A 25,582-nucleotide genomic window follows, 5' to 3' on the forward strand; every position below is an offset into this window, starting at 1 on the left:
CTACATATTATGCGTACAGTTTTTTGGTGGGGGGTGAGCAGTATAAAAAGTTATTCCAACACCAATCATAGATGTAGATCATATGAAAATACATTGTATTTGATCGAAACAGACGTTATATTAATTTTCTTTGGCAGGCCTTTGAAATGTGTCATTGGCTCAAAATAATTTGATACGCACACAATTAGGTAAAGCAGATACAAACATGTAAAGTATGTTTTTGAGGTAAAATGGTCCCAGCATGACAAAAATCTGGTGAGGATCGATCAAGTCAACGAACGCTGTGCTGTTTCACCATTTTATTCATGTTAACACCGACCTCACATGAGATAATAAAGCCTAAACAATCAGGCCTTCATACATTCCCCCTTTTGAGCTGCACAAATCATCATGACTTACACTTAAAAATAGAGACAGTGCATAATATGTATGTATATACTGTATATAAATATTACATTTATATTGATTGCCCTTACATGACTTAACAGATTAAAAAAAATGTCAAAGGTTTCAACAACAGGATTTTCCCAAGCCCGCATGAATACATCTTAACTGCAGCTGATCAGGACAGAAATCATAATGATAATTACAAACAGTCCACCAAACGTTCTCCTTTTTTTAAATGGAGTGTAATCAGATAACAGAGAGCGACAACAAGAAGAACAGAGAAAAAAAAGGAGTATGTGTGTGGTGTCTTCTGAATGCAAGAAAGGAGTGTGAGTCACCAGCAGGACAAACTTTTACAATATGTCCCTCTTCCCGGGTCCTGACCATCCAAATACAATGCTGAATGCTGATGAGCTTGTTGCCATGACAACAGGGCAGCCACAGAGGCCACGAGGTTACTCACGGCATGGGGTGATGTGGCAGGCTTATGTGTGTGTGTGTGTTTGAGGTGGCATGAGGTTAAAGGTTTTGGAGTGAAAGAAAGGGGAGCTGAACCTTTGCAGTTTTTGTGTTTAGCAGCGTTAAAACCAGAGTTTTGCATGTTTAAGCACATTAAGTACAAATCACATATAGTTTACGTCACAGCTCATGTTGCTGTATTTAGGAAATGTTAATATTTTTCAAGCCAGAACGCCGAACATTCACTATATTCAGTTTATGAATCATGAGGATTTGATGCTTTTCTTCATCCCATGTGACTGAAATCTGAATACCTCTGAGTTTTGAAGCATCGGCTGGACAAAACAAAACATTTGAAGCTGCTGCTTTGGGGTTTAGGAAACAGTAAGGGCATTCTTCATCCATAAATCAAAACTATAATCAGCAGAGGAATCGATAATAAAACTACATGTAGGTACAGCCCTAAATAAGTTTTCCACACACTTTGAATACCAATTAACAGACTCTTGAAGGTTTTGCCCGAGTTCCATCGACTCCACACTTATTTTTGTCAAAGTTAAATTATCTTAATCTTTATCGTTAATGCAGCGCTTTTCAAATAAATCTGCACTTAAACTGCACCACTGCATAATGCAACACTGACAAACATTAATGCAGACGTGATGTTTCATGTGATGGATTAAACAACTCAGTGGGCCAAATATTTGGCTTAAACTCAAGCAAGTTTCAAGAGTTTGGTAAATGATTGTCGCACTGCACGGAAATAAATGGAAATTAATGGCGACTTGAAACAGTAGGAAAAATAAATTCAATCTAAAACTGTCCTGCATGCATTAAAAAATTGTCAGAAAAAAAGTTGAGCGTGCATGACTTTTAAGGAACTAAACGTTGCAAACACATCGGTTTAGTCCTTTAAGTGCCCTCCCATTAAAAGTAAAGGTTATATTATGTCACCATAAGCCATATCCTATCCCATCTAAAACAATATCATCTAATTGAAAGCACCATAAGAGTCAGAAGATATGTTCAGAGAGATTAAAAAAAGAGGGGGATGACATAAAAATCAACATAGACTACTGACGGCCACATCAGGTCAACGTTAACCAGGATTATTTGCTAATGGGGTGAGGCAGTGGGTGGATTAAAGCAAACACATGATCCTCTGCTGTGTCACGTGACCAAAAAAAAACTATTAGTGGAGTTAACAGCCATCATCCACACTGAAGAGTCAAATGAAAACATACAGTAAGGCTCATTTAAAGTCGTCTGCTACATTCTGGTCACATGCGATCAACATGGATCAACAGCATCTGCTGTCGTCTGCTGTGTGGTTAGCAGGTTGTCAAACACACAGAGGAAACATCTGTCCAGAGCTTGAAACAGAGCAGAGGATACATGGCAGGAATAAGACACATTTGTCCCATTACTGTTTTTGTACATGTTGTGTTGTTGTGGCAAAATGATTAAGGTGCCTGCGCTCGTCACACGTTATTAAAATGTATCAAGTTGGTCAGAATTTTGTCCCTGTGACTTGAAAAAGTGTGTAGCTATGAGGAATGAAAACTAAAGGATGCCTCTGACAGGGATGTCTATGGGGGAACAGAAATAGAAATGAGCAATTACCCAGCCTTACTGACACATATTGGGTTGTCTTTCTGTGGGCAGACTGTTCAGCATCCACTGTGCTGCCACAGCAGAGCTCAATGGGACAGAATCTGGTTTGTGTAAACTGCATATGTCAAAATCTGTGGAAAATAGCTCCACACTGACGCAGCAACTGTTAATTATTTTCTAGTCGACAGCACAATGGACTTAATATTGTTTAAGGGTGCAAAGAAAATCCGAATGGAGCACCCTATTACTCATGACTCTGAATAATCTCTGAATATATGCGAAGGAATTAGTGTGAAGAAAGTGGAGATGAAGAAGACAACAAAGAAGAAACAGCTGATGAAGAAGAAGCAATCCTTTTGCAGAGCTAAGCTTCTGCCTCATTCACGGCACGCCGTTAACACCCCCTCTCCCCAGCCCCAAAAGCGACTCAACGTCTGATCTAGTCGTCTCCTTGGTGACACAAACACTAATCCCTCATTATGGGATGTAGGCTGCGGTGCCCCGAAGCCCCATTTTTTTATTCCCATATCACACCACTCCAAACGGAGCAGATTACTGTAATCTGGGAACACTGGAGCAGACAGATTAGATTAAGCTCATTACACACATAAAATATGGGAAAAGGGGTTAAAAACACCTCAGTCCATTGGTTAAACACACTTCAGAGCACACACACATGCACACACACATTTTTTGGTCATCTATGGACACCAAAAGACTCTTGAGCTGGTATCAAATGTAAAACTTTAACTCTTCTGACAAATCTTCACTAACACCTCTCAAAGGAAAGACAGGAATAAAAAAACAATTAACAGAGTGCAGATAAAGTCTGTAAAGCCGTACTTTAGAAGCAGCTTTCTGTAGCGTTTGTCTCGTTGAAGTGCAAATAACCCGCCTCTCATCTCTATTATACACATTTTAATGTTTTGCTGTAATTGCTGTGTCCCTTTGTAGCTACAGATGTGTCCTTAATTACTGTGGCAGGCGAGTAACCACAAGTGACACAAGTTATAGGATCAATTGACAGAATCATCAGGCTGGTTCATGCAGTTGTCATGGACATGAGCAGCACAGAATCATGCTCAAGGTGCTTTAAGTACCCACTGTAGTGTTTGTATATGAGTGTGTATGAGAGAGAGATGATATAACAGTATTTCAGCCAAGTCTCCGCGCTCCTCACTCTCCTCTCATCCGGTGCGTTTCCTTTTCAGCGATTCCAGCTGGAGCAGGAAGAAAAGGAGTACATACATTATACATACATCTGAAATCAGAAGTTTGCATACACTAAAGTCATTAAAACTCACCTTTTAACCACTCCACAGATTTCATGTTGACAGCTAACATTCTATGTCACAATTGCAGTGGGTCAGAAGTTTACATGCAAGTTGCTGACTGTGCCTTTAAACCGCTTGGAAAATGCCAAAAAATGATGTCATGGCTTTAGAAGCTTCTGATTGGCCAACTGACCTCATTTGAGTCAACTTGAGGTGTCTCCATGGATGTATTAACCTGTATCAACCTAATGTTTACTTTCATCCACCGTGTTTCAGCCTCATGTGACATCCACTTGGCAACATGTACCAACATTTTCTGACTTTCCAAGTTGTCGTACCAACATCACAAGAGTGATTTCAACCTATCAGTGCATATCACGCACGGCAGACGTAGCGAGACGAAACAGTGTAAAAGATGGAGAAATGAGGAAACAGACAGAGAGACTCAAGTGGGCAGAAAAGGCATGTAGTGACAAAGGCTCACATTCAGTTAGCTCTGCACAGAAATTGCCAGTAGAAATGTCCTTCACAGGGATACTTTTTACTTTTATACTCTGAGTACATTTCAGAGCCTTTACTCTACATTTACTTGAGTAAAGAAGTTCAATCAGTACTTCTACTTTTACCAGAGTCATCTTTTACAGAAGTATCTGTACTTCTACTTGAGTAAAGAATGTGTGTACTTCTGTAAATGGCTCAAGGACAAAAAAGTCAAGGAATTGGACTGGACATCACAAAGCCCTGACTTAAATCCAAAAGAAAATTTGTGAGCAGAACTGAAAATGCATTGGCGAGCAAGAAGGGCCTGGAGACTTGACTCAGTCACAACAGTTCTGTCAGGAAGAATTGGCCAAAATTTCAGCAACTTATTGGGAGAAGCTTGTGGAAAACTACACGAAATATTAGTTAAACAAATCTTATAAACTGTCTGATATAATAATACCAAGTGTATATAAACTTCTGACCCACTGGGAGTGTGATGAAAGAAATAAAAGATTAAATAAAACAACAACTCTTAAAACAACTATTATTTTGACGTGACATTCTGAAAATAAAGTAGTGATGCTAACGGACAGAACAAAGGGAATGTTTAAGGATTAAATGTCACGAATTGTGAATAACTGAGTTTAAATATATTTGGCTAAGGTGTATGTAAACTTCTGAATTCAGCTGTATGCACAAACATAATGATGCTGAAACATTTTATATACTGACAGTACGCAGCGAGCCTTACCTCATTCTCTACCAACTTCAACCTGCCCAGTACATCCTTGGCAGCGTCCTATGAAAAGAGAATTAAGGGTTTACACAGTAAGACCCTGCACGCACACGCACACGCACACACACGCACACACACACACACACACACACACACACACACACACACACACACACACACACACACACACACACACACACACACACACACACACACACACACACCAACAGTCAACCCTGATCCTGTACTCACCCTGTTTCCTTGGCTTGAGAATTTCTTCACAGAGTCAGCAAGTCCTTGGACTAAACGCCGCAGAACATTTTCATACTCTGCAGATGTGGTGAAAGGAGAAATGGGTTACGTGCTTGAGAGGTTAAGACATACACTCACATGTTGGTAATGTACATACTCTTGTGTATTCTGTGTGTGAGTTACCTGACAGCAGAGCAGGGGAGCCTCGCTCCAGCTGTGCTTTCTGCCACTGCAGTCTGTGTGTGACCTCCTTGTGTTGATGGATGAGGTCAGATGGCGGATCCCGTCGCGCCTTACGGTACTCTGCTATCTGAGAGACAGACGCAGTGACTGACAAGACCTTCATGCTTTCGGGGGCCATTACAAGCATTAGAGAGGTGGATGTTGTGGACAGGCTCGGATCCCATAAACACACACAAATACCTTTCTCTCCACCCGCTCCCTGTCGTAGTTGAGGAGGCTGAAACTGTGGAGTTTGTACTGTGGAGGGGAGTTGTTGGGATGGCTGCTCCTACTGCTCGCTTCATGTCGGGGTTTAGACCGAGGAGATGGAGCCTGATTCAAACACACACACACACACACCGAGACTTCACTGAACTGACACTAGCAATATATTTTTGTGCCAATGGTGTTAGCTTTTGTTGCTCATGCATTTATAGAGCAGTTGCAACATCCTGACTGAAGGTCGGGCTCTGCTCAATACAAAGTTGTTTGTGCAATATTTTACCTTTCTTTTCTCTTTTTCCTTTGTTGTCTGTTAATTTCAGTTATTGTTCTTAATCATTGGTCTTAGTCCATAGTGGGTACTTTCTATGACTTCTTTTATTGTCAATTGTTATGTCTATTTTGTTGTATCATGTCTTTTATTCCTCAAAAGACTAACCAGGGACATGGCTAGAAGTCCTATATACACTGAATCTGTTGCATTTTAAACAGATTTAACAATGCCTACATGTATTGAACCTGTCAAATAACCTGATAAATAAAAAAATAATATGCCTCCTCACCAGGTCTGAAGGCAAAATTGTTTAAAGATGTTATAAACAGCCATAGAAAGCGAGAAAAGTCTACGGTCCTGAGTCAGGATTCCATCCATTTTTATAATTTTTTTAAATTGACTGAATTTCCAGAGGAATTGGTAAAATGTGAGAAGAAATCCACATTTCCGTGTGCTACTGTTATTACGAGAATATTCAGAGTTAATTCATTGAGATAAATGACTGGTGACACAGAAGAGGGTGTGAGAGGACGATAGAAAAGAGTACCAGTGAAACCCGAGACAAATTAAAACAATGTAGAAAACATTATCAAAATACAGCAAATGATTGTTTCATGTATTCATTTGAGGAACGTTACAGTCTCCTAATTGGTCAACAAAGATCTTAATATTTCTGTATATCAACAGGGAGTATACACATTAACATTGTTTTATAAAGATAAGCAACGCAACAGATGTAATGTTTACAGGGTGCGCCTGGTGAAGTTTTTGTTACATTAGGATTTTTTTGTTGAAATTCCAGCCTTTACACTTTTTTTTACATGCAATTCGAAGAAGCGCATTAAAACTGGATGATAGAAACACAATTACTGAGAGGACGGCATTATTGATCAGATGAGGGAATTAATAAACAGTCCCTCCTTGTGTTGGGAACACAAATAATGAAGTAGTTGTTGAAGAATGGAAACTGAGGTTGAGGGAGCGGTTACTATCTTGCATACTTGTCTGCACACCACTCAAACATCACAATCTCTGTGATTGCTGGATGGTTGGTTTCAAAACAATACAAATACTGTAGGACACAGCCGCCCTAAATATCTGTCTTGAAAAGGTGTTGTGGGGATACATCTGACTATCCAGTTTTTAGGATGGCACAATGGCTCAGTGTTTTGCATGTGAAATGTTACATTACAATGTTATGACGAGTTTGTAAGTTCTTCCTGTGTCCTCTTAAGGAACCACACACAGACATAAAGACAGGGATTGGCTCTGCTTCACTTTCCTTCCACTGTCAACACATGTGCAGGTCAGGGGAACTGAAAATTCACTCACCCGTTCCTTTTGTCTCTCGGGAGGAGAAAGGGAGGACACGGGATCGAGAACCAGCCACTTCTCTGTCACCGGATGGACATCAACTCCTGATAACGGCTCTCTGATCTTCACCCTCACCTCCAACTTGCCACCTGTAGCTTTACGTCCATCCATCACCTACAAAACACATACACACTGTTATATCTGTTGTGTAATTGTGTAAATGCATTGGTACTTGTTTTGAACACTCACCTCGATGATCTCTCTGATGTCACAGTGGTTTTCCAGAGCCTCTAGCTTCAGCTGAGCTGTGCCCACCACTTTGTCTGTCTTAAACAGGCCTCTGTCAATACAGAGAGAGAAGAAGACAATGTAACAAACATTACATTTAAAGCATAAATCATGAAGATAAACAAAAGCGCTTCTTTCTATGTTGCCCCAAAGCTGTTGTGGTGTTTACCCCTTGTGGTTGATTTCAAACTTGATGCCTTTGGACTGGACGACTCGTTTGAAGCCTCTGTGGCCGCGGTTGATATTGAGTTTGAACTGTTCCTTAAACTCTGGACTGCTGGTGTTCTTTACTGTGCTGGTTTTGTCCCTCTGAGCCTCCTCCTACACACACACAGTGAATGCATAAACGCATCTAGATATAAACAGAGAGAAACATCCATAATCTACTCACTGAGTGTGAAAGATTCTTACCGCACTGGGAAAAGGAAACTCAAACTTCACACTGGCATCCAGATCGTTCGGTGAGACACCTGAAGGCAGAGATGGAGGTGGGTGTGAACACACATTTGACACATTACTCCCTGGTTATGTCAAAGAGGCAGACCTGCCTTCAGTACCTGAGGGAGTTGGTAGGTTGATGCCTCTGATGATGGTCAGCATCAGCTCATTAGGCGTCAGGTTGGAATAGATCCTACAAAACAAAAAAAGGAGTCATGACCATTCAGAAACAGCAGTGAGAAAGCATCAGTGAGAGCCAAACAATCCCGACTCTTGAATGAGTCACTGCCAGAGTCACCTCGCTGTTAGCCTAGTATGATGCTGGAGCAGAGCCAGAGTGAGGCACAGTGAGTCACTCTGACTCATCTACTGCTCAGGGAATGCAATCCTCTTGTTGTCTAAAAAAATATTGTTTTCAAAATAAACAACTGGTGCGTTCATTTAGAATCTTTATAATAAAATACACATTCAGTTCAGTTCTTAAGCCTCTGATAAAAAGGGAAGTTCAGAATTAAAACGAAATGACTTTTAAATAAAATTACGACAACCCATTAATCTACTTTCAGGGACATTAATACCAGGATGGACGGCAAAAAAAAGATCCAGTCACAAATCCACAGGATAAAAAAGAAATCCTGTAACTATGATGCAACGATTATGCAACCAGAGTTAATCATTACACATAAATAAAAGCAAACAGTGGGCAAACACAAAAATGCACCACCAAACCCAGTAATCATTTGTGCCAGTTTTAAAATAATATAGCAGTTTTTATGGGAGAGCCACATGGTTAATGTAAAAAAATAAAATGGTTAGAAGCCTTCTGAAATACACACAGACAAGTCATGTAGCAACAACATGATACAGATATACCGCCAGTATGAATTTTTTATTTTTTCTGTGACAGAGCATAATGCAGAAAAAGATGCTTGGAGTAATTTATAATTATTAAATTCCCAGTAAAGTTTACCGTTTCATTGTACTGATGTAATTTTGGAAAAATAAAGTTTACTGTTGAACTTTCCTCTGGAAACCTTGAATATTTGTACACAATTTGATGGCAGACGAACCATCCCTGGTTAAAAGATTTGACTTTAACTCTTTGTGTCCTTGTGGAGCACATGTTATAAAAGACAATACATAATAACATAAAATGATCCGTTATCTATGAGTTTATTGCTCACTTGACAGTGTTGAAAGTCCTCTCTTCTGTGCGGCACTTGGGGACAGGCTGGCCCTTGGCGTGGGCATTCTTCAGTATCTCTATGTTCTTCATACACTCCTCAGACAGCCTCTCAAACCTCGGGAGAGACAGAGATGGTCTTTACCCACAAATGACAATATTTCATATTGAAATCTTTCAAGCTGGTTTCCAGGCGATGACAATAGTTTTCAAAGTGTATCCGAGGAAAAGAGAAGCAATGCAGACTCTTCAGCAACTCGAAAGAAAAAGTGTGAGGCATGATTTTTGAGGCGTATCTGAAAAAAAAATCTGAAGAACACATGCAAAATATGCAGTGTTGTATGAAGGTTACACTGTATGCATTATGGTGATGAGCTGCTCTGTGTAAAATCAATCTGCGTTTTCACCGTGACATCACACTCCACAACTGTGCTTAAGTTCTTACTGAATCAATCAAATTAAAGATAATAAGAAATATTATTCTCATCAACCATTTAGCACGTAATTTGCTCATATTTGCTGTTTATAATCTAATAAAAAATGGCTTCATTAGACAGGATTATCAATTTGAAGACTCTAGGCTCTTGTAAATAATAATGGCATTTGTGATTTTATTTGTTGTTTGGTAGGTTTAATGATCAGCTGTGTGTGATGTTCCTGTCATGAGAAATAAACATTAATTTAACGAATAATGTAATAAATGTGTTATCGGCCTGATGCTCAAACACCAATAACAAGTTTAACCAACAAAAATAACATTGTTAATTATGTTATATTTCTACTTAACTCAACTTCTAGCAGCAGATAAGAGTAGATTATAAATTCCATCATGGCTGCAGATAACATCTATGATAAAAATGATATGCACAAAACTACAATTGAAGAATTTCTCTTACTTCACAGCCTCAGCCACACTGCCCAGTTGTATAAACTGTTGACAGTAGCCCAGACATTTCTGTAGATTCAAATACAGAACAAAAGAAGGTGTGGGTAAGAAAACAGACAATAGCTAAAGATAATAAGATAGACACCAGTTGAAACTTGTCTATTCAAAAAGCTGCACAACAAGAAAAGTGATGATCAATCTTTAAGGCCATAGGCCAGTCACTGATACACAGCAAGATTTTGGGTGGTGCACTTTCATATAAATAGCACAGGAGAAGAGAGCTGTGCCCAGACCTCGTGCTGCTTCCGCAAATGATCCATGAGGCCGCGGTACTGTTCGCTGGAGCGAGGAGAGAGAGGGGAGGTACGGGAGCGAGCCAGGGAGTAGTCCTCCTCACTGACTGGAGCACTGGGAATCTGACAGGAAGGAAACAATTACAAATGTAGTGAGAAACAAAACAAAAATGTGTGTAGGGAAAAAGGAAATAAAAACAAGAGGGCACTCAGAGATAACTTGCTTTTTTACTAAACAAATTCAATTTGAAGTTGGATTTTATTTTGATTCCTTTACTCTCTGCAACACAGTTTTGAGGATGCCAGATACAGATAGAGCAAATCTAATCAGCTGTTCTGTTGCAGGGGCCTCTATCTGACTTGCTGTCCATAAAAATTATGAATATCCATTTCTAAGCTTGTGTGATGTTCTGCAGACAGACAGGAAGACGAACTAACAGACGCACAAGATTAATATTTTTGGTAATTACACTGCGGGACTGAGTCAGACAGAAATATGTGGCTTATATGAGGGAAAGATGTTAAATCAAAGTGAGGCAATATGAAAGAAAGTCATATGGGATAAGTGGCAACTCTTTGGAATATGAATAGTAAAATGACACTGAGACTATGCAGATAGACTCACTCTCACTCGCACGCAGGTGCCACAAACACACAGAAGGTGAGACCATGAAGATCACAAAGGTGTTTTGATTTCCCCCCATGTTTCCCTCCTCCAGTCCTCTATTTTTGTCATACTTTGTGTTAACACACCTCACACATTTGGTTGCTCCTTTGACGACATGTTCGACACACACGCAAGCAAATGGTCTGAATCGTGTTCTAGGTCATTCATTTGCACATGAGAGTATATTTATAACCTTGCTGATATCGACAGGTAGGCCAGACTTGGCAGCGGTGATCATGGGGTCCAGTCCCTTGGCATGTCTGAGGTATTGTGCTGCTCCCGTCATGTCCTACAAACAACCAAACAGCAGCAGTTGTTCACTCAAAACACAGGAACACAGCAGATGTTCACGACTTCAATAAAACAACAGGCAGAGGCATCTACAAAAAATACGAAGGTGGCAGGGAATCTATCTACAGCAAAGAAAAAAAGAAAAAAGATCCACAGCTTACCTTCATCTGTTTGGAGCGCAGCGCTGCACGCAAAAAAGCCTGTCGCCTTAGCAACAGGAAATCAACTTGCTGCTGAGCTACAAGGATAATTTAGAGAAAAAGAAGTGACACAGCCGCAGGTACCACTCGAACACTTTGTATGACACATTTTGTGTGTGCAGGCAAGCAGCCATGTGTGCAAGTGTAGGCACACAAACACTCAGTACACACCTTTAGGTCCCAGTTTTAGAGCTGAGGAGCCTCCAGGAGCCTGAGGAGCTGGAGACTTTGCTTTCTGGGCGGGTGGACGCACTGCAGGCTGAGGAGATAGAAAATATGAGTTCAGGGATCATCAGACAAATGCAATGATCAAAACATACAGGTTTTTTCTCTGAAGGGTGTACATTTGTAAGAAACAGACAGAATTCAAAAGTAGCTCCAAAACTACAGTGGGCAGCAACTGCTCACTCCTGCTCACTATACTGGACCCGTTACTCTTTGGCCGTAGCAACTAGCTGCTGTTAGCAAGCAGCAGTTGGCTGTGGAGTTAAGTGGCCCTATAAGCTGATGGGAGTCTCCCGGTAACGGCAACAAGGTTGACCTCCCATTGAAAACAACTGGGGACCAGACTGGGACTGAGCACAGCCTCTCAGACCTACAGATGTCAGTTTAAAGACAGGGGATACAGTACACAGGTGATTTACAGCAGTGCTGACCAGGACTATGACTCCAGGGATGAGAAGAGGCAGGAAGAGGAGAAGTGTGAAGCAGCAGAGGACCAAGGGAGAGTTAGACATCAGCGGTGGTTGAAAACGGCGTGTTGAGTAGGAATATCATTACATCTTACTCTGTGAATTGAGGATTTATTTTGCAAAACCATAGTTGATTGTGGAAATACAAACCAAGACTGTGTTAATGAGTTTATGTTGACTTTGAATTAAGCTGTTTTAAGATTAGTTAACAAGGTAAATAAGCCTGTCTTAAGTAAAAGAGAGAAACTTTAATTCAGACAGTGTACCCTTTTTTCTCCTTTCTTGACATTTTGAGAGTTTATTTTGTTTATTTATTAGACTAAGTAGCAAACTTGCCACTTTTACATCTACAGGGTCTGTTAGACTAGCGGAACAAAGTGGTATTAGACAGGATGAGCTGGAGCTAGCTGGTTACAAATTGCTTTTTTAAACTCCAACAGCTTGAGAAACCTGCAAGCTTGATTAAACATTTTAATTATTGCAACAGTTAAGTCTTGACTAAATGTAATAGTAAGTTACTGTTCTGTAAATAACCAAATATTCCGAGATCTCAAGCATAGGTTGATGGAATATGCAGGAGGTGCAGCAGAGAAAACAGTAATGATTCAATAACCTGCCACAGAAGCTAGCATGGCAAACAATGACACATTGCTAGCTTTGGTTAAAAGACAAACAAAGCAGATTCCTTGGCTGCACAAAAATAACTTGACAATTTGGTAGTTTTTTGTTGTTGTTTTTTACCTTGGCAGCCTCTCTTTGTCCATCCTCTTCTTCATCTTCTCCGTCTGCATCCTGATTAGCTATTTTCATAGCAGTTTCCAGGACTCCCATGAAGTTCTGCTGACCCCCCTCTGAGCCCTGAAGTGGTGGACAGCCTAGAAAAGCAAAACGGGTATGACTCATTATAACTACATGGTACAGTGCAATCTGTCCTAAAATACTGCTGGAGAAAGTTACCTGGTGGAACAGGGAGGTCAGACAAGCTGACAGGTCGTCCGGCTTTGTGAGCTCTGATAGCATCTTGGTATTGCTGTAAAGAAATGAGAAGTTGATTGATAATCCTGTTATGTAAAAGCAAGAATTACCACCTTGTGGTTGTTTGCCTCCGCTTGTGGTTATTTGCCTCCGCACATGAGTCAAGTTGCCTCCACATCTGTCTAGACTCATATCATATACTGTATGTAGTGAAGACTTTGAAGGAATTTAATAAAAGGCATTATTAAAAAAGTATTTCTTGGTGATGTTGTCTGTATTGACATTTATGAGTCCAGTGAATCATTTCCAGTAAGAAACATGCTGTCTTCACTTAGAAACTATTTTTACAGAGGCATACAGAGGACTGATAGAGGGCTTCATCGCACGGTGCAATGACAATCACCTGAAACTTGATATCTGCAAAACCACTGAGCTTGTGTTGGACTACTGCTGTCTGTGTATAAGTTCCCTGACAGATACAAAAAAACAGTAAAGCTTGCATGTGTTCACATGCTTGGTCAACAAAGGTGATTCTGATAGAACAGAGAGAGGCTACAAATTCTAAAACATGAATGATTCACACACATCTTCGACCCTGCAGCTCAGAAAATCTGATCAGTCGCCACAGTTTAGTGTCACCAATTTAATATCTGCCCAAATGTGAAATATGGTCAAAATTGCGCCTTCTGTTCCTTAGTTATGGTGTTGAATAATGGTCAGAAAAGTGTTTTTGCAGACCTTTATGATGTCACAGTGAGGTTGATCTTTGACCTTTTGGTTATAAAATGTGATCATCATTTTATCCTTTTAGACATTTCTGTGAAATTTTGTCAAATCCTGGCTAGTGGCCAAAAACATGCTTTTCTGAGGTGATGTACAGAAATCCCATCAAGGCATCCTTGAAATATTGCGTTCACGAGAATGTAACGGACGATAGGTCACAGTGAAGTTGACCTTCGACCAACAAAATCAAATCAGTTCGTCCTTGAGCCCAACTCCTCAAGGAATTTCTGAGTTATTGAGTTCACAAGAACGGGATGAAGAGATGGACAGACAACTTGAATCCTCGGCTGTTGCCGGCGTGGAGGCATATAAAAGCCCATTTGCAAAAACAAAACCTCCACAATTTTCCATTCCCACACCAACACCAGAGGGGTCATCCAACATACAAAGAGGCTTTCTTGCATATTAAGATAAAAAGAACAAAAAACAATACCATGCTTAAAGAAAGTACAAAAGCATAACTCCCACATGGAAATCAATGTCATCAATGTGCGTCCACTCCTACAAAAGCAATATATGTGTCCCACACTGTGTACCACATTTTCTGTCCTTTCTTTCATGTTCTTGTTTTATCCACATATCCCGCTTCAGCTGAATCCCCTCAATTTAGAGGTTTCCTATTTTTGGAACGGTGCCTTTCAACAATCCTCAGAGAACAAGACAGACGTTATTGCAGGTTATTCTGGCAGGTAAAATGAGCAACAGTGGTAGTTACAGTCAAGACAACAGAGGGTATTTCCAGTCAGAATAAAATGAGTCACACACGAGTTATTCAGGGAAATCAGAAAAACACACCATGAAACAGCAGCACAGAGCCAGGAATACAAGCTGCGTCACAAATAGCTGTGTCTTTGAGAATATCCAATTCCTTGTTTGATTTTGTTTCAGTTATAAATAAAAAATTATACATCAGAGTTTGGAGAAAGAAAAAAAAGGCTTTGAAAAACAACAATATTTGAAGTTAGTGATGTACCTTGACAATGCGCTGGTGCATGCGAGCCTTTCGATCATCTCCTTTGCTCTTGGCTCCCTCTGCTGCTGATTTGTATATGTCCATCCTCTGCTGCAGGGCTTCTGCCACACTGCTGGGAGCAGGCAGGTCTGCAGGGCACACAAACAGACACACACACGCAAACTTGACATTTTTCTATTTAACATGCAACATTTTTATCACCTGCCCTTTGCTGCACTCTAGTCAGAAAGGTGGATCAGATGGGGTCTTACCGGCAGTGGCCACCTGCGCTGGTGCAGGAGCAGCGGGGGCAGTAGGTTTAGAGGAAGACTGAGGAGGAGGAGGTGCACGGTGTTCTGCTACTACCTCTCCTGCAGATGATCAGACGTTAGTAGAGGGTTAGAGATGGGCTATTATTATTATAACTTTTATTTAATCAGATAGGCAGAAGAAATAAGACACAGAAAAGTTTAAACCTTTGTAATAAATTCTGTTTATATGGTGCAATGTTCTGGATGTCCAGTATTTAGCCATGAGGTATCAAGACTTAGTCTGTCCCATTTATAAGCAAAAATGACAATGTAGTAGTTCTGTTCTTGTTGTAAGAGAGGGAGAGCCTACTTTTTTATATAGTACACAGTGATGAGTACGTTAATCATGTAAAAGAACTTCAAAGGCAGACTAATCTACACATGGTTCAAGTATGTGTTGGAGTAAATATATTGATAATAATAAATACCCCTTGATTTTTATAAGGTGGGTTGATGTGAGACCACCACAACAGATACTCTGTACTCAATAAGAAAAATAAGACACATCATGATCATCCAAAACAAAAAAACATAGTTTGTTTAATAATTGTGTCAATAGCATTGAAAAGCATTTTAAAGGTCAACACATTTAGTTATTAAAAATGCAGTTGTATGCATCTGAAACCCAAGATATGGATTGCACAGTGCCAAACTAGCTTAATAAGCATTTAAGATTTTTTTTCTTCTTTCTTTTAAATTGTTCACACTGACCAGGGGGAGGAGGCAGTGAGCTCAGGTCTACTGGTTCGTCTCTGTCTATCGCCTCCACCAGCACGTCCAGCTTCTGCATGAAGGGAGGTCAACTCTATTAGGATTGACTTTTTTTCTTTTTTTACATGTACACAAACAAATAGATGGATTTGTGTGATAACATCAACATTGATTCTGTTACCTTGGCAGTGAGGTAGTGCTGTTTGGCCAGGTCAATGTTGCCACCCTGTTTGGCATGTATGGCGGCCATCTTGTACTCCCGCTGTCTGTCCAACACCGCCTGTTTCAGCTCTAAATGGAGGGAGGACATATGTGTGGATTTTTTGTGTCAGACAAAATGAGAGAAAGAAGAAAATATTATGGAAAAAAGCTGTGTTTAGAAGCTCAGGAGGACCACCGTGACATTAAGCAGGTACATTTGTGAGTGACTGAGTATGTGAGAAGTCACAAAGGAGGAATACTAATTATGTAGTGGTTATTTGTTATTTTTGAGTATCGAAAAAAAAAAGTTGATGATGATCAATTAAGTTGAGTTTGGTCATAATATAAAATTCACAACGAAGTTGTTAATTGCAAAAGCCAAAAGAAGCTTAAAATAATTTGTAACATTGAATCCCTTTGAGTGGCAGGGCTAATCTCATGACATATACAACATTTTCAAACGAAGAACGATTTAACGTTTTAAAAACATTTATTAGAGTAGACCAAATCATCACAATGCAGAGAAGAAGTGGCAAGTTGGAAAGACACCTGCAGAGAACTCAGAGTAATACTTGTGTGTGATTACCTGAGTGCTGTGCGTCAGGCTGGCTGGGGGTGAGGGGAGAGATGGCAGGTGTTTCTGGGGTGATGGCAAAAGTTGTTTTTTGGGGTGGGGTCAGAAGGAGTGGCTTTGTATTAGGAGCTGCTGGCGGAGCCTCCCTCAGAGGTTTCTGATTTGTTGGAGGAGAAGGCATCAACGCAGGCTGAGGCAGTTCTCGCTCCTTGATCGATTCAGACTCGGCTGTGACGTTGGCCTTTCCACCGAGAGCAACAGGAGGCGGCATCTCCTCCTCACTGACTGGTTTTCCTTTCCTGACAGATGTCAGCATGGACTGCAGTGTCTATTGTTCAAGAAGAAAAATTACATGTATACGTTTTCAACATCACAGAGAACAACTTTACACCCTTTAACAATATTAAGTGCAAGACTCAAATATAAGAGGCTCATTTGGATTTAGATGTTTCTTTTTCTGCCTCTCCATTTTACCTTTAACCCACGGTCATATCTTCGAACTTTACTAGTCTCCCCTGCAGCTTTGGCATTGGAAATGGCTGTCGTATACATTTCAATGCGCTCTAACAGACGGGACTCCACCCCAGTTGCACCACTGGGGGCAGCAGGTGGAGCAGAGTGGGATGTGATGCTCGCTTTGGCAGCAGTTGGAGTGACGGCAGGAGGAGTGGGAGCAGGAGTGTCGTCGTCATCCTCTAAAACCTCATTCAGTTCTGCCTAAAAAGAGACAGATACAGATATTTAAAGCAATTTGACAAGCTAAGTTAAGCTTCTGGTCACCATTTGTCAGTAAATCAACAGATAATTTATTCTGTGAAATGTCAAAAAACAGTGACATATGCCCATCACAGTTTGCTAGGCCCCAAGCATTGTTTTTTCTTGAAGAATGACTAATCAAAACTAATCCAAATTAATTTTCTGTCAACTAATCAATGCATCTACTAACTGCTTCATCTCGTAAAAACTGTATGGGTGTGTTACCAGAAGATCCTCATCATCCAGATCATCCTCCCCCATTTCCTCATCATCCAGGTCCTTCATACAAAGAGCTGCCATTCGCTCTATTTCAGCCATTGCAACAGGAGCTGAATTGACAGAACATCATAAACAGCATTTAAGCACAAGCATGTGTGAAAGAGGAAAACTGTGCTTCACACTGGAAGACATCTACGCATGACATGGGTGGAAAGAAATGACTATTTTCTCACTTTTGCCTTCACTTTTCCTCCCTTGTGATCTCCCCCCTCCTCCCACCAGGTTCAGCAACTCTGCCTCCAGCTCATCATCATTTCCCTCATCATTCATCCCTCCGTCCGGGGACAGGTCAAGGAGCAGCCCCATCTGAGACACAGCGAGACACACACAAGGAAAGGCAGGGAGAGAGTTGCTGAATCATACCTGTTGTTTACACATTAACAGCAGGTATCATGAACACATCTCATTATCAGACATGATGGTGGTTACCTGTTTGGCTCGCGCTGCCCCTTGACCCCGGGGTGGGGGGTTCCGACTGCGACTCATGGGCTCTCACTACCTAAAAGTTAACCAGGGATTCAATTAGTGGAGCCAATGAAAAGAGGGAGAGAGGTTATGGACGTGTCGATAAATGACAGTATCCACTGTAAGACTTAGACTTCAATAGCAGTCACTTAGTGCCATTTTCTGTAATAACTCAAACTGTTCCGTCTGTCTTGTATCGAGCTAGCTTCTACACTCATGTTAGCAAACAGCAAGAACAACATACAATTAAATGTTGACATAGCTAATGAATATACAGGCAAGCTATTTACCTTGTCACTTTCACGTAACGTGTTGTTAGTGTTACAGCTCGTAGGGTCGGTTATCCGTATCCGATAACTGTTCAGAAGCAAGAGGAGAAACGACGGACCATATATAAGCAGGCAGGTGTATTTCAATGTTAAGTTGGAGCTTTCAAAACAAGAACGGCGAGCTGTGGAATTCACTTCCTACATTGCGTCTCCAATGGCAACGCACACCGCACTTTACGGCCAGACGAAACCCGCCCATTACTAACGTAAAACACCGACGTACGTCAAATCCACGGCGGTGGCAGGTGGGTGGTTGTGTGACCGCGGGAGAAAATATGACTCGACAATTTGTCACTGTCTGCCAGCTACTGGGAGTTAACTTATTCCGCATAAATTATTATTTGACTAGTACACTTAGCACCCAAGTCTTATCTCCTACTTTCTTCACTCAGTCAGTGTAACTGTTGATGTTAGCTAGCTGCCCACTAAATACATTCACTGCTCTGAGAACAAATAATTATAAACTCGTTAGTTGACTTGGCTATAACGCTAAGCTAACCTTCAAGATACAGTCACATGGTATTTATTGACTATATTTTTTCATATTTCATCTATGTTGTCATATCTTTCATTAATTTAATTTCTATTTGTTCTTTAGGAAGAGGAGATGGCCAAAGGAAAGGCGAACAACAACAGTAGTGGTAAAGGAGATGCTCTTGTTCCATATTATAGGCTAACTACAGTGTGCTATTGTTGAACAGAAATAATATGTGATTATTTGATATTTTTAGATAGGCCCCAGCTAAATGACATGATCCTACTCGACATACAGTTGCTGGGATGCCCGATATTTACCTGCTTCTCCTGGACCCATAAGTTAACCAATATTTCAGTTTTATAATAAAAAAAAAAGGATCATAATAGTTTTTAGGGTCAATTCTGGTGGTGATACAGATATTTGGGAGTACAAAAATACGATATTGATATATCTTCTAATAAACACATTTTTTGCAGTGATCGCTCAAATGTGGTTATGAAATACTACAAAAATATTTAATGGATATTTGTGATATTTTACAGTTTAACGATATTCTTTATTTTCTAAAATGACAGCAGTGAACTGTCACAGTAAACTTCACTCAAAATGTCATAATTAATTTTCTTTAAACCAAAAAGTTTTCATATCAGCTGATGTCGGCAACATTTAGACCGATATCGATATATCTGGGATAGGCCAGTGAGCAAAGATGGCTGATTGATTATACCACAGCTCTAATAACATTTGTTGTGTTTAAACTGCTAGACTTTTCCCTCCTCTCTTAACCCATGCAGAACAGGTATTGCTGATTTCAATCTGACGTGTTTGGCTCTCTTGTCTACACTGCATGGCTCTACACAGGTGCAGCAGTTTAATGTCAGGAGCACTACAACAGTGTGCTGCACTCCTTCTTCTTCTTCTTCTTGTTCTTCTCTGTCTGAATGGGTGGGTTGCAATCCAACCTTAAAGGTGAATTATACTCCTTGGAGTGAGTAGATACAGCGCTTGTTAAGTCAATTAACGCAATTTGGCATCATATCATTGGCTTTATTTATCAGCAATAAATTCATAGAAATTGATATATAGCCGATGACATAAATTTCCCAATATCGGGCATATATATCATGCATCCATACTCATTTGAAGTGTTAATCATCTACAGTGATGTGTTTTATTAATTGAGTTGGTCCTTGTATGTTAAGACAGCTTAGCTCCACCACAGCCTCGGTCACTCAGGTCAAGGAAGAGGGAGTATCCAAGTGATGAAATATCTGAGACTGATGATGTCCAGGCTCCTCTCCATCATCAGGTATTTTAGGTGATTAAAACAGAACCCACATTTACTTCTTATCAAGCCAAATTGTTAACAAGCCATTGTATTCTATTTTCTTTTTTCAAATTTTATTTTAGTTTCAGGACACTGAAAGAACCAGTTCAGCAGAAGATGCCACACTTCTACAGTGCGAGCAGTCCCCTCTGCAGGAATCTACTATGACTTCAGCTCAACAGCATCAAGCAGCAGAACAGTCATGTTTCATCAAACAAGATCCTGCCACTGAAGAAGAATTTGCAGAAGCAACAAATGTTAAAGCTACTGAAGCAAAAGAAGAGACTACTATCACCGATCCCAACAATGATTCTGAGCTGCCGGGCTTTAGAGAACAGACTGATGATGATGCCAACCAGAGTGGAAAAGACAAGGAGAAAATAACTGTGGAGGAATGTAACAGATCACAATCTCAAACATCCACTGATCAACCTCAGGCCCTCTTGCCAACCTCTGAAGAGGGTGACGTGTCCCTTGCAACTGCTCTGGAGGAGCAACTGGGTGCAAAGGAGAACTCGCAGATAAAGCAAGAAACCAGCCCTGAGGAACGCAGCAGTGTGTACATGACTGATGTCAAGGAGGTCACAAAGGAGGCACCGGCAAAAAAGAAGCGACGCATGGGTATGTGTGGTCTGACAGAGAAGGAGCGGAGTCATTTTCTGCAGACACAAAAGCGTGAAAACGGGCAGAATGGACTGGACAGAGCTGAGAAGCAGATTTGTAATAACAGTGCTGACCTTGTCGCTCAGGAAGATATTATATCTTCACCCCATTTACCCTCGTCACTATCCATCTCAGGAGGCAGCGTCACAGAGCAGAACGAGGCAGAGAAAACCCTTCAGTTGAGTCACTGTGGAGGAAATGACGGGTCAGAATAATGTAGTGAAGGATCTAAACTACACGTTAAATATCTTACATTTTTAGTTTCCAACTTTAATTTTTGCATTACTGTAACAAGAACCGGTGGTAGAAAGAGCTACTCAAGTTAGATTAAAAGTCAACAACATAGTATGTACTCAGATGCATGCATTTTAACTGTAGTCACAGACACTGCCTGAGTAAAAACGTAATTTTGAAGGAAATCAATTATAAATACACTCCAAACGATTACAATAAGAGGAGTAAGTGTAGTTTGTTACTTCTCACTTGACGGTAACATTGTCAACACACAGGGCAGAAAAAGAAGTCCATATTGCTGTGACTACATCAGATGGAACCAGTACTGAGCGTGAACCAGGCTGCTCAAAGCACAAGAGTTGTGAGCCCGAAAGAGGCCCAGCTCTTGGTCCAGAACAACCTGATGACATGAAGTCAGATCCACCTGCAGAGGAGGAGCTTTTGGGGAGCCAAGAGAAGCAGGAACAAGCAGCTAAGAGTATGGCTGAAAAGTCTCAGGAACAAATGAAAGATGGAGGAGATGGGTCAGCAGTAGTTGACCAAAGTCCTGCCTTCAGTTTTTACTCTAATCCAATGCAAAACGACGAGACTGAAGACCAGGATGCAATCAAGACTGCCCCTCTGCAGGTTAATAGTGTGACCAAGACAAGAGATGAGAGAAAAGAAGAGCAGACTTGTGATGCTGGGGATGGTGACCGAGCTGAAGCAGGTGCTTCATCCACACACACCCCGTCAGTGGAGCTCTGTGAGGCTGCAGTGTCACCTGGTGGCTCAGAGGGGAAAGACAGTGTGAGTTGTGATACCAGAACTTAAAATACCAGTTTAGTGAGGCTCAGAGCATCGAGTTTGTGTTGACAGTCAGTGGTGTTGATTAAAATCACAGGTCCTTTTATCATCATGTGTTAAATGTTGCAGTGTTGCTCAGGAATTACTTTCTTCTTCATTAATGACATTTTTGTGCAGTGTCTATGACTAATGCACCAACAAAATAAGTACTGTAAACTAGTGCTGAAACAATTAATCAATTAGGCAATCAACAGATGATTAATCTATAATTGTAGTTCTTTCAGTCATTCATCAAAAGAAAATACCACTATTTATGCCAGTTCCAGTCCCTCAGATATGAGGATTTGCTGCTCTTCTTCATTTTATATCATTGTAATCCATATTATATTGTTATTAAGGTATGAGACTATATATCATCTCCAATTTTGGACATCAGTATATCGTAATATGGCATAATTGTTGTCTTTTCCTGATTTTTAAAGGCTGCATTACAGTAAAGTGATGTGACACGAAATCTGTGAAAGTGACTCGGTTGTTCATCTGGTCAAAGATATTGTGACATTTGTTTTTGTCAGCCAGGCCTAGCATTTATGAAGTGCTTCTCAGGAGATTAAAAATTAAAAATATAAATATCAAGATTTACATGGTAGCCAAAAAATGTAGCGGTATTATTTTATGGCCATATTGTCCAGCCCTGAGTTGATTACATTTGTCTATTAGACTGTTAGTTTAACTAAACAAGCAATTTTATGACTCTCTGAACTTGTGTTGGGTGTTTCTTTTTACTCTTTTCTATAACAATATATAAACTGAACAGTTTTTTTTTTTTAAATCTGCAAAAAGCTAGAGAATAATTCAGATTGAAAATAATTGTTCAGGTGCATCACCTATTAAATGAGTAAAAGTATGTAAGACAAGATACTGCAAGGTTATTTTACTGTGTACCTTACAATGTTACCGAAATGGTTGATTTTGATGCCCACAGTGTGATCCTGATGATGAACCCGGTGCGGGTCTTTCTACTGTGAACACCGAGCACCCTCAGACCAGGGACACCATGGACCCGTTTGGATCTATGTACTCGGATTACGTGTCGGACTCTCAGCTGAACACCATTGCTCTGATGTAAGGATGTTGGGAAGGGGGTCCATTTGATACTGACGCCTCTCTATGACCGAGCAAACTAGACCATCAGTGAGAGGATTGGCTACTTCTATGGTGTTTTTCTTAATGGTGACCACAAGTTTGGATTCTGACAATTAAATCTATTTGTATGGTGGTGTGCTGAGGATGAATTAAGAAGTGTCGCAGCCTGAGGAAAGAAGCTGCTCTGTAGTCTGATGGTACGGCGGTGGTGCTCCTACCGGTTTTGTCCACAGGGGCCGTCAGAGTCAACCATAAATAGTTCTTGTAGCTGTTTCAAGTTCTCTTGTAAGACTAACAAACTCAAATTCAGTATTTGTTACAAGCTTACACTACTGTTTTTTTTTTAATCCATGCAACGTTTAACTTTCTCCCCATCCAGTGAGGAGGAGGCGATGGAGCGGGAGGAAGACTTTGTTTCCCCAGTCTGTCATGATGCTACGGACCTGATCTGTGGGCTCATCAGAGAACTCTCTTCTCTAAAGTTAGTAAATGCTTCTCTATTTTTATTTCATCTACTTTTTTTTAACTTATTTTTTATCCTTTTGTAGTCCTAGGTAGTCCTTTTTGTAACCACCTGCTTCCAGCTCTTGCTCCTCCCTCCTCTGAGACAAACTTTTGACTCGAAATATCATTAGTCCGTTTTATCCTGTTCACACTCCCACCTCTGTGCTCTTATTGACTGGAGGGTGTGGTCCGCTCTGACAGCTGTAGACTGGCACCTTTTTCCAGGACCACCTTTCCAACTTTTCAGGTCAAACTTTGAATGGTTACAACTAGAGCAACACGTTTGAAGTAAATAAAATACTGAAACTCTCTGAATCAAATTGTTAAATTGTCTAATTGTCTAGTAAGGCTGATCGGTGAGTGACAGCCTAACGCCCTGTGTTTCAATGCAAATCAAATCTACCTACTGGTACAATTAAAGTAACCTGAACCACATCTACATGAGGACAAATATGGAGGTGTTACTGTGCGATCATGTGCTGTCCGAATTATCTGAAAAACAATTTTCTGACCTGGAAAATTCACGCGAATGCCCTGTCTGAGCAACTACTCTGACAAGAAGTCTTGGATTTTTTTTCGTACATGAGTTGACGTCATATGACGCTGAATCATGGCTATGAAAGTAAACACTGGGTTGATTGTAAGAAACTTTTTAACAAAGTCATATATCATTTCCTTTGAGCTTCCTTGTCACTTAAAAACTGGAAACAGCTGCCAATGTGTTGTTTTAATTATCTGAGCCATAAAATGCAAAACAACTTCTTCTTAACGCACATGAAGACACCGAAGCCAAAAGAACGACTTCCCAACTCAGAAAATGGGAGCATCCGAGGAGCACTTGAATGCAGCATTAGACTGGGACATCTAGATGATCTGAAGGGCCACTTGCAATATATTCTTTTGTTGTTGTACAAGTTTTTAGAGGTTGGGATTAAAACAGTTTAATATAATATAAAGAAGTTAATCACAAGGTTGCTTCAATTAAACTCAACTGAACCAGCATCAACAAAGTTCTAATATTGATGGAAGCATTTTGCTATTTTCTTTCAAAACTACCAAAAACTTACACTGAGCCACGTTTACCAGCACACTCTCCTCCCTACATCATTCATTTTTCCTCTGTCACTTGTTTATCCTTTAACATCTTCAGCCTGCCTTAATCTGTCCCAGTTATTGTCAAACCTAAATCTGACAGAAAAGTTAAAAAGTAATTGAATTGGTATTGTCTTCCTATATGTATGTACATGACCTTGATCATTCTTACTGACCTTGATATTGTGTTAGTTTATGTAAGAATGAACATTCGAGCCAACATGATGCCACTAGCAGCGTTTTTCCTTACCATTATAAGACTTACTGTTTTTCACATTTCATTTACTGTTTTGGTTGCGTGGTTTTATTTGTTTATTTATACATTCCAATGTCTGAATATCATACATTTATTGCCCTTTGAAAAGGTTTACTTGTATTATTATGCTATTATATTATTATATTAGTGGCATTAAATGGCCTGTAACAACAAAACATTTTTATCACCGTATGTCATGCAACAAAAGCAGTTATGGTGACAGGACTGATTTAATAATGAAGCTGGTTGTCAGAATTTGTCCTCTGGTTGCTTTCTTCCAGCCAAAAGGTCATGGCCACTCACAGACAGCTGGAGAACCTGCGCTGCAGCAGTAAAACTTCAAGGAGCTCAAAACTTTGAGGATTTCAAGTCACTGCCACCCTGATCTTACAGTCGCCCCAATGGTTTGTGGGTAATGATGGCACTACAAACATTTAAGGATTAATCTATTTTCACTCTTTTTGCATCTTTAACAGCTGAAATGTTCAGTTTAATGGCTTAGTTGTTTTGGTTCGCCCCAAATAAAGTTGCCTGTTTAGTCAGTCAGTAATCTGAGTATTTTTCTGTATTGCCTCATTAGTGGCT

The 25,582-nt window shown here is 40.3% G+C and overlaps 2 protein-coding genes across 6 annotated transcripts; one reads left to right on the forward strand and one right to left on the reverse strand.

Moving 5' to 3' along the window:
* Positions 1–284: 284 nt before the first annotated feature.
* Positions 285–18,599, reverse strand: cc2d1a (coiled-coil and C2 domain containing 1A). The gene is made up of 28 exons (XM_084378769.1): positions 18,473–18,599; positions 18,147–18,216; positions 17,891–18,023; positions 17,664–17,767; positions 17,157–17,399; positions 16,695–17,010; positions 16,089–16,198; positions 15,908–15,980; positions 15,158–15,256; positions 14,907–15,034; positions 13,133–13,205; positions 12,917–13,050; positions 11,655–11,742; positions 11,445–11,521; positions 11,186–11,281; positions 10,326–10,448; positions 10,043–10,101; positions 9,148–9,264; positions 8,083–8,156; positions 7,937–7,995; positions 7,695–7,846; positions 7,487–7,577; positions 7,256–7,411; positions 5,629–5,760; positions 5,389–5,515; positions 5,206–5,282; positions 4,969–5,016; positions 285–3,680 (listed from the first exon to the last, which is right to left on the reverse strand). Exons 2-28 carry the CDS (start codon positions 18,201–18,203, stop codon positions 3,648–3,650), a joined length of 2,979 nt encoding a protein of 992 aa, XP_084234895.1. The 5' UTR covers positions 18,204–18,216; positions 18,473–18,599; the 3' UTR covers positions 285–3,647.
* On the forward strand, positions 18,490–25,539 carry LOC311272400 (uncharacterized protein). 5 transcript variants are annotated; one of them, XM_084378781.1, is made up of 9 exons: positions 18,763–19,030; positions 19,110–19,152; positions 19,851–19,934; positions 20,196–20,298; positions 20,400–21,184; positions 21,489–22,002; positions 22,985–23,124; positions 23,525–23,626; positions 25,279–25,539. In XM_084378781.1, exons 3-9 carry the CDS (start codon positions 19,864–19,866, stop codon positions 25,355–25,357), a joined length of 1,794 nt encoding a protein of 597 aa, XP_084234907.1. In that variant the 5' UTR covers positions 18,763–19,030; positions 19,110–19,152; positions 19,851–19,863; the 3' UTR covers positions 25,358–25,539. The 5 variants fall into 5 exon arrangements, with proteins under 5 accessions (XP_084234906.1, XP_084234907.1, XP_084234908.1 ...); XM_084378780.1 differs by lacking the exons at positions 18,763–19,030; positions 19,851–19,934 and adding an exon at positions 18,490–18,756 and having other exon boundaries at positions 20,192–20,298; XM_084378782.1 differs by lacking the exon at positions 19,851–19,934 and having other exon boundaries at positions 20,192–20,298.
* Positions 25,540–25,582: the final 43 nt, after the last annotated feature.

This window comes from Pagrus pagrus, assembly GCF_965226575.1.
Source record: "Pagrus pagrus genome assembly, chromosome: 2".
NCBI lineage: Eukaryota > Metazoa > Chordata > Actinopteri > Spariformes > Sparidae > Pagrus > Pagrus pagrus.

Excerpts from the sequence above, each read along its gene's own strand:
- cc2d1a (XM_084378769.1), bottom strand. The coding sequence starts at position 18,203 with ATGAGTCGCAGTCGGAACCCCCCACCCCGGGGTCAAGGGGCAGCGCGA. Across the intron at positions 10,102-10,325 it reads ATTTGCGGAAGCAGCACGAG|AAATGTCTGGGCTACTGTCA; the intron begins GTCTGGGCACAG and ends TTGAATCTACAG. Across the intron at positions 5,516-5,628 it reads GGGAGCGGGTGGAGAGAAAG|ATAGCAGAGTACCGTAAGGC; the intron begins GTATTTGTGTGT and ends TCTGTCTCTCAG.
- LOC311272400 (XM_084378780.1), top strand. The coding sequence starts at position 18,598 with ATGTTAAGTTGGAGCTTTCAAAACAAGAACGGCGAGCTGTGGAATTCA. Across the intron at positions 18,757-19,109 it reads CAAATCCACGGCGGTGGCAG|GAAGAGGAGATGGCCAAAGG; the intron begins GTGGGTGGTTGT and ends TTTGTTCTTTAG. Across the intron at positions 19,153-20,191 it reads GGCGAACAACAACAGTAGTG|ACAGCTTAGCTCCACCACAG; the intron begins GTAAAGGAGATG and ends TTGTATGTTAAG.